The sequence below is a fragment of the Salvelinus namaycush genome, chromosome 18 (genome assembly GCF_016432855.1).
Source record: "Salvelinus namaycush isolate Seneca chromosome 18, SaNama_1.0, whole genome shotgun sequence".
NCBI lineage: Eukaryota > Metazoa > Chordata > Actinopteri > Salmoniformes > Salmonidae > Salvelinus > Salvelinus namaycush.
In genome coordinates this window covers 1,290,140-1,303,450 of record NC_052324.1, presented here as the reverse complement: position 1 = coordinate 1,303,450, position 13,311 = coordinate 1,290,140, and the positions used below count along the sequence as shown (strand labels likewise).

The following is a 13,311-nucleotide window of genomic DNA, read 5'->3' as shown; positions in this document are numbered from 1 at the left end:
TGACCATAAACATTTATTGCTAATTTGACATACACTTATTACATGGAGGAACCACAGTAATCTTTACTAAAATATATTAATAGATTTGAATGTATAAATATGTTTATTACAAATGAAAGCACAGAAGTAATCATAAGAAAAGCTCCCAGAAGCAAAAGAAGAGTTCCACATACTGTATACTGTACAGCCCCCCTGTCCATTTTCAGCTTTGGAAAGTAGCCTTCCTCTTTAAAAATTCAAGGTGATAATTATTTGTTGAGTACAGAGATTCCGTTTGTGTACCAACATCTTCACCAACATCCTTTGACTGCGTAGCCAGTTTTATATACCCAGTGTGAGAGACATTCAGTGGCTAGGGAGCACGTAGAAGAGATGCAAAGAATAATTTGTGATGTGCAGATTGCTAATCCCCATTGAGTGAATTTCCAATTGTATATAGATATAAAAAATGCATAATTATACTTCCTTATGACCATGTGTATAGCTAAACTAGTGCATGCTTTAATGATGGGAGCTGTTCCTGTACCAGGGGTTAAATTGGTCAAATCTAGAATCAAACACTAACCTAAACAGGGTTGTCTGAAAATTCTCACCCCCTGGTCTTACTGATGATCATTTGGTGATATGGAATGAGTTGAGCACGGGACCACAGTCCCACTTAGAAATAGATCAAGCTATAGGAGGAATGACAACCTGGAACTAATACAGACATTGAACAGGACTTCCTGTGTGGAAATATGTTCTTCTCCGCATAATCTGTGTGCCAATGTCTCCTTCCTTTCCTACACACCAACCAACATAGAAAATTACAGCAACATGAGGCTGTCCCAGATATGGCCTAGTTCAATATGTTGCTGTCATTTTGTGATGTTGCAGTGATCCTGTCCATACTAATAAAATTAGTATTTTTAATATACAGTAGGCTATAAGTAAAAAGTTCAGACACAAAATGGCATTGCTGCAATAAAAAAAGATTTGCATGATTTCCTCAAATATTTTCCCTTTCAGTTTTTAATACCATTATGTCCACGAAAACAAAGAATACCACCTTGGTGGCATATGATGTTTAATCTATAAAAGAAGGATAAAGCATGTCTCCTTCAGAGGCAGAAAGCACTGAGGGATAAAATCAGGCTGAAGAAGAGAGGAGCACAAGTTCCAGTTTGGCAAAAGAAAAGAAAGAGGGACAGAGGTAAGGTTGGGGTTGGGAAAGAGGATCGTCTGGTTAGAGGCAGCTCAAAAGGACCCTGTGTTCACTTCATATGATGGCTGTTTGTCTCAGATCAACCCGACCATCCAGCATGGAGATGTCCTTCTCTAGCCTGCATCAGTCTACCTGAACTGCAATGATAAGACAGACAACACACATATTTGAAATAGCATTAGAGTATTTTGTATTTGGTGAAGCATAAGGGATTTTTTTTTTAAATGTGTCAGTTTCTTTAGCAAGTACTACCCTAAACATGAACACAAATCCAGCCATTTTGGCCCTTACCATATTTTTAGGTGGTAAGTTGGGTTTCTGAGCCAAGGCAGGTTTCCTCATAATGCTAGGCTTGGAGGGTTTGGGTGAGGAGGGCTCAGAGGCAGATGAGGGGGCCAGGCCATTGCCCTCTGAGAGGTCTGCTGCTGGAACACCTGCTATATCATAGTGCTTCTTCCTGAGCTCTCCCAGACGTAGACGCTCATTACCCAGCTGATTCTCTAGCTCCAACACCTTCACCTGAGACAAACATACATTTGAGAAAGGTTACTTTCACACAGAACAAACACATGGCATGCAGAGAGGCTCAAAAACACACACACAGGCCTGGTGACTCACCTGCGACTCCATTTCCTCCATTTTTAACTTGATGAGGGACATTCCAGAGAAGTCCATGGTATCTGCAGAAAAAAGGGAAACTCATCAAACACAGCCATATGACTCATAAGGCCTGAGAGGATTCACATCTGTTTGTGAAGACACACAACCAACCACACTAACCCTTGTCCTCCAGGTTCTCCTGGCCTGTCTTGGTGGAGGCCACCACGTTGGCTGCCATCTCGTTCACACGGCGAGAAGCCTGCTGGAGAGCTGTCAGTTTCGTACTGTTGCGGTCTGCCTTTACCTAAATGCAGAAGGAGAGGGGGAGAATGAAGAAAACAGTGATAGGGACATACTTTGAATATATGAGGAAAATAGAATAAACAGATTGGCAAGGGGAAAGGGAACACAGAGTTAAAAAGCTTGTGTGTTTGTTTCTCACCTTGGAGGAAGCAACCAGCTGTGCTGTACTAGCAGCGATCTCGTGTGAGCAGACGATGAGCTCCTCATATTTACCAGTGTGCAGCACCACTTTATCAGCGGACTCACTGTGGGAGAAACCAGACAAACATCACACCATCATCCCGTCCTATAACATGAGGGATCTCTGAGTCACACACACAAATAACCACACTCGTATAAAAAGTTGAGACGACCCCCTATAATGCACTTACACCATCTGTGTGGCTCCCCATCCCACAGCTTTGGAGGCAGAGATGAGTCCCTCAGTCCAACGGGAGTTCCTGGCGTAGAATTCCTTAATAGTGGCTGCACCCTAGAGAGAGAAGATTAAGTCTAGCAGTGATCAGGACATTACTTTAAAAAAAAGTAATGCACCGAATACAACAGCTAAAAATGCTCACTTAAACACTTAACCAACAATGCAGTTAAAATATATATATTTTTTAAAGAGTTAAAGAAAATATTTACTAAATAAAATTAAGGAACATAAAAACAAAAACATATACAGGGGGTACCGGTACAGAGTCAATGTGCGGGGGTACAGGTTAGTCCAGGTAATATATACAGTACCAGTCAAAAGTTTGGACACACCTACTCATTCAAGGGTTTTTCTTTATTTTACTATTTTCTAAATTGTAAAATAATAGTGAAGGCATCAAAACTATGAAATAACATATGGAATCATGTGGTAACCAAAAAAAGTGTTATTTTATGTTTGAGATTCTTCAAAGTAGCCACCCTTTGTCTTGAAGACAGCTTTGCACACTCTCAACCAGCTTCATGAGGTAGTCACCTGAAATGCATTTCAATTAACAGGTGTGCCTTGTTAAAAGTTAATTTGTGGAATTTCTTTCCTTCTTAATGCGTTTGAGCCAATCAGTTGTGTTGTGACAAGGTAAGGGGGTATACAGAAGATAGCCCTATTTGGTAAAAGACAAAGTCCATATTATGGCAAGAACAACTCAATTAAGCAAAGAGAAACGACAGTCCATCATTACTTTAACCCTTGTGTAGTCTTAACATTCTGTACACCCCCTTGTCCTAAGGGTCAAAAATTACTTGCCATCACAAAACCCCTAAAATAAAGCAGCTTAATTGAATTTTAAACCCCAATTCTATTTTGCATGAAGAAACAACCTGTCATTCATCACAAACTTTGAATATCTGGGTTTTCCCTCTTCACAATGCAGTAAGACTGCATTTAAATCAGTGGACACCCCTCGTTTTTATTACCTGTCATAATTGTTTTCTTTACTAATGTAGAGGATTATTATTTCTAAAGGTACTGCATAGGTGTAAACACATTTTTTTAGCAAGAAATAGCACTTATATAGCCTAAGAAAGTAGCAGAAACATGCAGAAAGTAGTTTTGAATGCATTTTATTGAAAGGAAGTCTTGAACTTTTTTGGCAACATAGTGATATATTCTTATATACTGTATAATGAGGAATTCAACTACAAAATACTAGTCTTCTCCCATATTTTGAACCATTGCCCACACCCACAAGGTGTATAAACAACAATAAATAAAATAAGATGGATACAAAACAAAAAAGTAAAGAACATAAATCAATCAACTCTAATTAGCACATTCGCAAATGTGTGTGCATGGACTTTACAGATGTATTTCTCACATGTGCAGCACATAGTATTTGTTTTACAGTCCTTCTTTGGGGGGGCAGAATTGGAATCTCGCCTGCCCCAGCTGGATCCGGACGAGATTCAGCCCCCTGAACAGCTTTCACAAGCACTGCAGAGGCTGCTGTGCGGGGGAGGAGCTCCCTTCTTTGAATGTGTGGGGTTACAAGTGCCTTTCCCAACTGCTCCAGGAACACCCTCCTCTTGTTCCGCTTATCAGGCATCCAGGTAGGGTTGATCTTGTTCCATATCACAAAGGCATTGTATGAGGACATATCAATGATGTTACAGAAGATGACCAGGGGCCAGTGGGCAATCATCCTCCTGCAGCTGTAAGTTTCAATCACCTTGTCGTTCACACCTCCTTTGTGGTTGTAGGAGGACCGCATTCTTGTTCCTCTTTGGGAGTCAAGAAAATAGAGTGGTGGTGGGGGTGAAGGCAAACTTTGATGAGAAGGCCTCTCTCCCCCTTGTTGCAAGTAGTGCAGGGGGGAGCTCAGGCTTGTTCTTTCTAACTGTGCCAACCATGGTGATCTTCTTCTTCAGGAGCTGCTGGCTGATTTCAATCAGTAGCACACATCTCAATTTCTCAGTGTGTGTGTGTGTGTGTGTCTTTGTGGTGTGTAAATTATTTTACAACTGCTGGGTCAAAAAATGACCCGAAGACAATCTTTGTACCCTGGTGGTGTACAGCTTTCATGGAAATATGAACAAAGGCGATGTTTCACATTTTCTAATGTTGGGGTCACTCTAGGAAAAGTCATCAAATTTCAAGTTAAAAAAATAATAATTTAGGGGGTTCTCTGCTGTTAAACGTAGTGGCGGCTCAATTTTGACCCTTAAGACAACACAAGGGTTAAGACATGAAGGTCAAAACTTTGAAAGTGTCTTCAAGTGCAGTTGCAAAAACCATAAAGCGCTATGATGAAACTGGCTCTCATGAGGACCACCACAGGAAAGGAAGACCCAGAGGTACCTCTGCTGCAGAGTTAACTGCACCTCAGATTGCATCCCAAATAAATGCTTCACAGAGTTCAAGTAACAAACACATCTCAACATCAACTATTCAGAGGAGACTGCATGAATCAGGCCTTCATGGTCGAATTGCTGCAAAGAAACCATTACTAAAAGGACACCAATACGAAGAAGAGACTTGCTTGGCCTAAGAAACACGAGGATTGGACATTAGACCAGTGGAAATCTGACCTTTGGTCTGATGAGTCCAAATTTGAGATTTTTGATTCTAACTGCCGTGTCTTTGTGAGAAACAAAGTAGGTGGACGGATGATCTCCACGTGTAGTTCCCAGCATGAAGCATGGAAGTGGTGATATCATGGTGTGGGGGTGCTTTGCTGATGACACTGTCAGTGATTTATTTAGAATTCATGGCACACTTAACCAACATGGCTACCACAGCATTCTGCAGCGATACACCATCCCATCTGGTTTGCACTTAGTGGGACTATCATTTGTTTTTCAACAGGACAATGACCCAACACCTCCAGGCTGTGTAAGGGCTATTTGACCAAGAAGGTGAGTGATGGAGTGGTGCATCAGATGACCTGGCCTCCACAATCACCCAACCTCAAACCAATTGAGATGATTTGGGATGAGTTGGACTACAAGTGCTCAGCATATGTGGGAACTCCACGCCCCTCTCCCCACAGGTGTGATTACTACCTCTGAGGGTTTAGAGTTTGAGGTAGTCATGACAATCCTACCCATGCTAGATTATGGAGACGTAATTTATAGATCGGCAGGTAAGGGTGCTCTCGAGCGGCTAGATGTCCTCTACCATTCGGCCATCAGATTTACCACCAATGCTCCTTATAGGACACATCACTGCACTCTATACTCCTCTGTAAACCCGTTGCAAGACCCACTGGTTTATGCTCATTTATGAAACCGTCTTAGGCCTCACTCCCCCCTATCTGAGATATCTACTGCATCCTTCATTCTGCACATTCAAACACCCGTTCTGCCAGTCACATTCTGTTAAAGGTCACCAAAGCACACATCCTTGGGTCGCTCGTCTTTTCAGTTTGCTGCAGCTAGCGACTAGAATCAGCTGCAACAAACCCTCCAACTGAACATCTCTTCATTCAAAAGACACAATCATGGACACTCTTCCTGACAGTTGTGGCAGCTTTGTGTGATGCATTGTTGTCTCTACCTTCTTGACCTTTGTGCTGTTGTCTGTGCCCAATAATGTTTGTACCATGTTTTGTGCTGCAACCATGTTGTTATGTTGTGTTGCTGCCATGCTATGTTGTCGTCTGTGTGTTTTGTCCTATATTTTAATTGAATTTATTTTTACTTTAATTCCCCGCAGGAGGCCTTTCGCCTTTTGGTAGGCCGTCATTGTAAATAAGAATTTGTTCTTAACTGACTTGCCTAGTTAAATAAAAAATAAAAATGCAAAGGGTGGCAACTTTGAAGAATTTAACATACATTTGGATTTGTTTAACACTTTTTGGTTACTACATGATTCCATATGTGTTATATCATAGTTTTGATGTCTTCACTATTATTCTACAATGTATTCTACAATTATTCTACGATGTAGAAAATAGTAAAAATAAAATAAACCCTTGAATGAGTAGGTGTCCAAACTTTTGACTGGTACTGTACATCTAGGTAGAGTAAAGTGACTATGCATAAATAATAAACAGCGAGAATTGCCTTGTTAAATAAATGAATAAAAAGAGTAGCAGCAGAGTAAAAAAAGGGGTCATTGCAAATAGTCCCGGTAGCCATTTGATTTACTGTTCAGCAGTCTTATTATGGCTTGGGTGTAGAAGCGGTTAAGGAGCCTTTTGGACCTAGACTTGGCACACCGGTACCACTTGCCGTGTGGCAGCAGAGAGAACAGTCTATGAGAATAGGGTGGCTTGAGTCTGACAATTTTTAGGCAGGAAGCTTGGCCCCAGTGATGTACCGGGCCGTACGCACTACCCTCTGTAGGCCCTGGCGGTCGGATGCCGAGCAGTTGCCATACCAGGCTATGATGCAACCAGTCAGGATGCTCTCGATGGTGCAGCTGTAGAACCTTTTGAGGATCTGAGGACCCATGCCAAATCTTTTCAGTCTCCTGAGGGGAAAAAGGTGTTGTCGTGTCCTCTACACGACTGTCTTGGTGTGTTTGGACCATGATAGTTTGTTGGTGATGTGGACACCAAGGAACTTGAAGCTTTCGATCTGCTCCACTACAACCCCATCAATGTGAATGGGGGTGTACTCGGCCCTCCTTTTCCTGTCGTCCACGATCATGTTGCGGGAGAGGCTGTTGTCCTGGCACCACTCTTACCTCCTCGCTATAGGCTGTCTCACCGTTGTCGGTGATCAGGCCTACCACCGTTGTCGGTGATCAGGCCTACCACCGTTGTCGGTGATCAGGCCTACCACCGTTGTCGGTGATCAGGCCTACCACCGTTGTCGGTGATCAGGCCTACCACCGTTGTCGGTGATCAGGCCTACCACCGTTGTCGGTGATCAGGCCTACCACCGTTGTCGGTGATCAGGCCTACCACCGTTGTCGGTGATCAGGCCTACCACCGTTGTCGGTGGCAAACTAATGACAGGCTAGATTTACAAAGTTTTCAACATTAAATTTTAAATGTCAAGACTCACCCTCCCTCCCTCAACAATCTCCTTCTGTAGGTCGGTTGATGTCAGGACTAGTAGATGGATGGCCTGAAGGACAGACGAAAGGAGGGAACGCAGCATTATTAGGATTTCGATGAGACCTTTTGAGTAAGTCAATCAAAACAGTAGAATAGCAGCCATCTTACCTTCATCAGGTCTGTGCAGCTGTAGAGGATTCTATGAAACAAGGAGTAATATTATGATGAGTTAAAGGGGAAAAATGCATTAACAAGTATTTAAACTAAAATACAGAGCGTAAGTCAAACATACTACTGACCTTTCATTGACCTCAAGTTTGACACCAGAGGTGTCCTTTCGTGCCTGATTCATCATTTCCTTTAGATATAGAAAAACAGCAATTGAGAAATGTGGATAAAACCTGGGTATGAATACAGATATATTGTGTAGATAGTGTTGAGCTTGTGATGTCATTCCCCGCTACAGTGGGATGTTCTACATGGTTGTGATCCTCACATCGATTCTGCGCACTGCCTCCTCAATGGCTGCTGATGTGGCTGCCATCTCCTTGTCCACCAGATCTCCCAGCTCATCCTGTCGCACATCCACACCTTTAGGTCGCAGCTCCTAAGCATTGGAAGAGGAGATGAGATTAAGAAAAACAGTAAAAGGACAGGAATAAAAATTGAGAAGACTGCCCAGTAGTCCATTACCTTCCCCAGCCTCAGGATCTTTTGGACCACAATGCGAATGGAGGCCGGATCTGCCCTCTGGAGAGAGGCCTTGGACTTGAGGTCCTTCAGGAACTGCAGACTTTGAGTGGCACAGCCCCTGCAATTCTCAGTCAGACCTGCAGGGTGCAAAAGTGCAAGATACACACTGACACTGTAATCACATAACAAATGGATTCAATATCATATTTCAGTAAAATTCCAATAAGATACAAGATCCGTTTCTAACAGGAATCCGTTCTATTTGAGGAGAAAGTCCTTACGGTCGGCGTGGTCGGTGGGAGCCATGTGCGCTGTGGCACTGCCGTTGATGATGGTGTCAGCAGCCAGGTGGGAGAACTGGGTCAGGGCCCTCAGCAGCCCACCAACATCTGGTAAACAGAGGAAAGGATGCATCACTGCCAGTAACACAGCCAAGCTCTGTCACTAACGAGCACTCATGACCATTATCACTGGGTTTGCTCAAAGACGACTAATTATATCAAAAACACTGAGCACAAAGTAATGAGCAACTCACCTCCCATGTTCGTCAGGTAGTCTGAGTGACCCCTTTTCACTTTGTCAATGGAGCCTAAAGTGGCCTCTGCCCGACTGACCAGGTAATCTGTGGTGGTGGAGAGAAATAAAAAAGCTTGAAAAGCATTCTTTTGATAGATTTACACACATGCATGGATGAGTCATCTTTCACTATATTCTAAGTGACATGAACAGCATCTCTCTGTGTGTATGTGTACGTTCACTCATTTTAACCTGGGGAGCTGGTGCAGCGGATGTGCAGGGGGTCGTCCAGTTTGGCCACAGCATCCTGGATGATGCTCTCAGCCTCAGAGACCGTTCCCTGCAGCAGAGAGAACTGCTCCTCCAGCAGCTTCTGCTGCAGCTGCTCCTCACGGCTAGACTACACAGATGCAATGAGACACAGTCAGACATACAGTCAGAGGGAAAAAAAGATGGGCACAGACAGACATACTAATGGTTTATCTTTTATTGTGCAGACAGCCAAATAGTTCAATGATTAAATAAAATCTGTCACTTTGCAATGCACAGGGGATGTAATAGGGGATTTGACCAACAGTATAGCTTTTGTCTATTTTCTCTTTTGCAATCAACAAATGACAGACAAAGCAGCTGACTGAACTCTGTGCAGTCCTGTCCTGACTGACCTTCTCCTGCAGCCTGCCCTGCAGCTCTCCCAGCTCCCTGGTGCTCCTCTCCCTCTCCTGCTGCAGGGACGACTGCTGCAGCTGTGCAGCATGGCGCAGGGCTGACAGTGCTGCCTCCTTCTCACTCACAGAGTGCATCAGTCGCTCCTTCTCCGCCTGCAGCGCGGACATGGATCTGGTCTGCTGTTCCCCCACCTGGGAGAGAGGGGGAGAGGAGAGAGAGAGGGTAGAGAAGAGACAGGAAGAGGGAGACGGCAAATAACAGAATAATGGGTACATTACTTTTGTGGAGAAAAGTATTTTCTGATGTTTGTGAGACTTCCATATGTGATCACTTCCTCACACAGTGCAGGTTCCTATAGCCTTCACAGCCAATTCTGATTTGCAAGTCTGAAAAGTGGGGCGATTTTTTTGCATCTAGTTTTGCATGATGGTGAATCAGATGAGTCCCCTGTGTCATTACATAGGGGAGGGAACCCACTTTATTCAGTATTTACTGCATCATCACCACACACACCTTCTCGTTGCTCTGCAGAGTGCCTTTAACACGTTCCACTTCTGCCTTCTTCTCCTCAAACTCCCTTTTAAGCTTCTCCATCTCAAACTTCTGCTCCTCAAGCTGCAATGATAAGACAATAACATTATTCAGTCATTTAGACAAAAGGTTAATACAGTACTGAAATATAACATTAACAGTACTGGATCACTATTGCTAATACTCAATAACATTAACCTTCATGTCAGCGTCCTGTTTGATGCGATCCACCTCAAAAGCCAACTGCTGCTTGGTCCTCTCCACCTCCTCCTGAGTCTGCTGGGTGGCTGACAGCATCTTCACTGTGTCTGCACTCTGCCAACACAATGTCACATATACGTTGTTAAACATTCTCTTCACACTATACAGAAAAATATCGCTCAGTTGAGTCTGAGTCTATATGAGCATACATGGAGAAAACCACAATGAAAACAGAGGTGAGTGAGGTTCCTCATAAGTCTGTACCTTCCTGAGCAGTTCTGCATGGCTGGACACTAGCTCAGTGTGCTTCTCCTTCAGCTTGTTATAGCGCTGCTCTGTGGCCTGGGCTCTCGCTGGGTAGCAAAGTGGGGGTCAGAGAGAAGAGGGAGACGTCAGTGTGTGTTCAATACAATGTGACTGAACATGTATGCCAGACTTAGTGCATGGCTGGCTTCTCTTACTCTCAGCCTCTCCGAAGGTGGCCTGCACGCTCTCGTGCTCAGCATTGCGGCGGCGCGTGGCCTCCAGCTCCATGCGCAGCTGCTCGTTCTCCACCAAGGCACGCTGTTTCTGCACCCGCTGCTCCTCCAGCTCCGCCTCCAGACTGTTGATCTGGGACTTAAGCTGAGTGATGTAGCGCTGGGCCTGCAGGAGGGAGGAGGTAGGTAGTCAGTCAGTCACCATAGTAAACCTCCCCTGGGTAGATGATCACTACCACCACAGGACACCATGACACGGCACTAGTGGATGAGGGCCTCAGACAGGGGAAACAAAAGTGTTGAGTGGTACAAATTATTTTTACAAAATGTATTCAATTTCAGGTTAGGATGGCTCAATTCAATATCACAGGTGTAAACTTAAACTTTTAGCAACAGTTAAGATACAGGCCACATTAGGAGCCAGCCATTTGCAGAAATTGGGGTCAACAGTACATTTCACACTGTGTCCCAGACACACCTTCTGGTCTTCTCTGACCACAGACAAACGTCATTTCCCATTCTGAGACAAGTTGCCACATTCCACGATTCATCTTTGTATCCGCCCAACACATGACCTAAATTCCTCTCCCCTTTACAAATCAACAATGTCTACCACTGTCAAAACTTGTTTATCAGTGTTTCCCCTAAGTACACGGAGTAGCCAGCCAGGCGTCCCCAGGCTTTTCATAATTTATCTGCAGATAATTGCCAAAAAGTATACCAGTACGCAAATTAGGGAGATCGACTTTATTCAGTCATTTCGACACCTTTTATAAACTAAACACTTGCTGTTCGGTCGTCAATCAAAGGACAGTCAATAGCCTACACGCCATGACTCTGTGGCTGGCTATAGGAAACACGCGAAAGAAAATAAATAAAATGAACAATAATTAGGCTACGTGGATTTCGACTCATTGCTACCACTTACATTAAATGGGATGGGCAGATTTCTCTTGCGCTCTCCAGCCATGTAAAGAAATTTGACTGCAACCTACCACAAGCGCACACCAATCATAAAGGTACAGGAAGGTGGGACAGACAGCAGACTGTCAAACCAGCAGTGTTTCCCGGTCATTGATCGCTTTGTGACTTACAGGTGCCTGTCCTATCAATAGATCGCTAGAAGATGTATAGCGTTCATTTTGGCGGGAGAGGGCTTGACAGACTTTTCTGACTAGCGAATAGAAACTTAAATGAAAAGTAATAGTTATTTTTTGAAGTGGGAAAAGTAGCTTGGTGTTTAGGGAAAACAATGTGCTGGTGCTCTTCCATGCCGTCCCGAGGAGGGGTGCGTCACATGAGTGGGTTGAGTCCCTGACGTGATCTTCCTGTCCGGGTTGGCGCCCCCCTCGGGTTCGTGCCATTGGGGAGATCTTCGTGGGCTATACTCAGCCTTGTCTCAGGGTAGTGAGTTGGTGGTCTGTTGATATCCCTCTAGTGGTGTGGGGGCTGTGCTTTGGCAAAGTGGCTGGGGTTATATCCTGCCTGGTTGGCCCTGTCCGGGGGTATCGTCGGACGGGGCTACAGTGTCTCCCGACCCCTCGTGTCTCAGCATCCTGTATTTATGCTGCAATAGTTTGTGTGTCGGGGGCTAGTTATATCTGGAGTATTTCTCCTGTCTTATCCAGTGTTCTGTGTGAATTTAAGTATGCTCCCTCTAACTCCCTCTCTCTGTGAGGACCTGAGCCCTAGGACCATACCTCAGGGCTACCTGGTCAGATGACTCCTTGCTGTCCCCAGTCCACCTGGTCATGCTGCTGCTCCAGTTTCAACTGTCCTGCTTGCAGCTATGGAACCCTGACCATGGAACCCTGACCTGTTCACCGGACGTGGTACCTTGTCCCGGACCTGCTGTTTTCAACGATCTCTACCGCACCTGCTGTCTCTAACTCTGAATGATCGGCTATGAAAAGCTAACTGACATTTACTCCTGAAGTGCTGACCTGTTGCACCCTCTACAACCACTGTGACTATTATTATTTGACCCTGCTGGTCATCTATGAACGTTTGAACATCTTAACCATGTCCTGTTATAATCTCCACCCGGCACAGCCAGAAGAGGACTGGCCACCCCTCATAGCCTGGTTCCTCTCTAGGGTTTCTTCCTAGGTTCTGGCCTTTCTAGGGAGTTTTTCCTAGCCACCGTGCTTCTACATCTGCATTGCTTGCAGTTTGGGGTTTTAGGCTGGGTTTCTGTATAGAACTTTGTGACATCGGCTGAGGTAAAAAGGGCTTTATAAATACATTTGATTGATATACATTGTTAACAGGAATAATTAACCCTTAAATAGTATTATTTGAGGTACAAGTCATTTATTTTTAGCTAGGTATGACATCTGTAAAAATCTGTTTAAAGGAGTTAAAACTCATGTCTACTTACCTCTCCTTTGACCCTTTCCAGATCTGTCCTCAATAGCTCCAAATCCCGCTTGAGGTTCTCAATCTGAATATCCCTGTGGACCAGAAGACATACAGCCACTAACCTTAAAGATACACACTACTAACTCAATTCACAAGAAGATATCCAGAAATGTCAGTTCAAAAAACATCACCAGTTTACATATCCTTCCGTTTCAAACACACCAATGCTAAAATACCAATGACTAACCTGTCATCAAAACCACCATTGGCAGGTCCAAAGGTTTGATCAAATATGTCGAACTGCTAAAAGAAAAGTCAGAGAAGACGCATGAAT

General features: G+C 44.1%; 1 protein-coding gene across 1 annotated transcript in view; it reads right to left on the bottom strand.

The window, feature by feature from the left end:
* Positions 1–13,311, bottom strand: part of hip1rb (huntingtin interacting protein 1 related b) — a 32,005-nt gene continuing 18,694 nt past the window's right edge. Inside the window, exons 12-32 of the mRNA XM_039013051.1 lie at positions 13,225–13,280; positions 12,997–13,069; positions 10,599–10,782; positions 10,402–10,490; positions 10,135–10,251; positions 9,919–10,020; positions 9,402–9,596; positions 8,989–9,136; positions 8,756–8,842; positions 8,502–8,609; positions 8,221–8,357; positions 8,024–8,134; positions 7,827–7,885; positions 7,696–7,726; positions 7,535–7,597; positions 2,479–2,579; positions 2,247–2,352; positions 1,985–2,108; positions 1,823–1,884; positions 1,496–1,723; positions 1–1,341 (exon numbers count right to left, since the gene is read on the bottom strand). Of these exons, the coding sequence (XP_038868979.1) occupies positions 1,333–1,341; positions 1,496–1,723; positions 1,823–1,884; positions 1,985–2,108; positions 2,247–2,352; positions 2,479–2,579; positions 7,535–7,597; positions 7,696–7,726; positions 7,827–7,885; positions 8,024–8,134; positions 8,221–8,357; positions 8,502–8,609; positions 8,756–8,842; positions 8,989–9,136; positions 9,402–9,596; positions 9,919–10,020; positions 10,135–10,251; positions 10,402–10,490; positions 10,599–10,782; positions 12,997–13,069; positions 13,225–13,280 (2,190 nt within the window). The 3' untranslated portion in view covers positions 1–1,332. The remainder of the gene's footprint in view (positions 1,342–1,495; positions 1,724–1,822; positions 1,885–1,984; positions 2,109–2,246; positions 2,353–2,478; positions 2,580–7,534; positions 7,598–7,695; positions 7,727–7,826; positions 7,886–8,023; positions 8,135–8,220; positions 8,358–8,501; positions 8,610–8,755; positions 8,843–8,988; positions 9,137–9,401; positions 9,597–9,918; positions 10,021–10,134; positions 10,252–10,401; positions 10,491–10,598; positions 10,783–12,996; positions 13,070–13,224; positions 13,281–13,311) is intronic.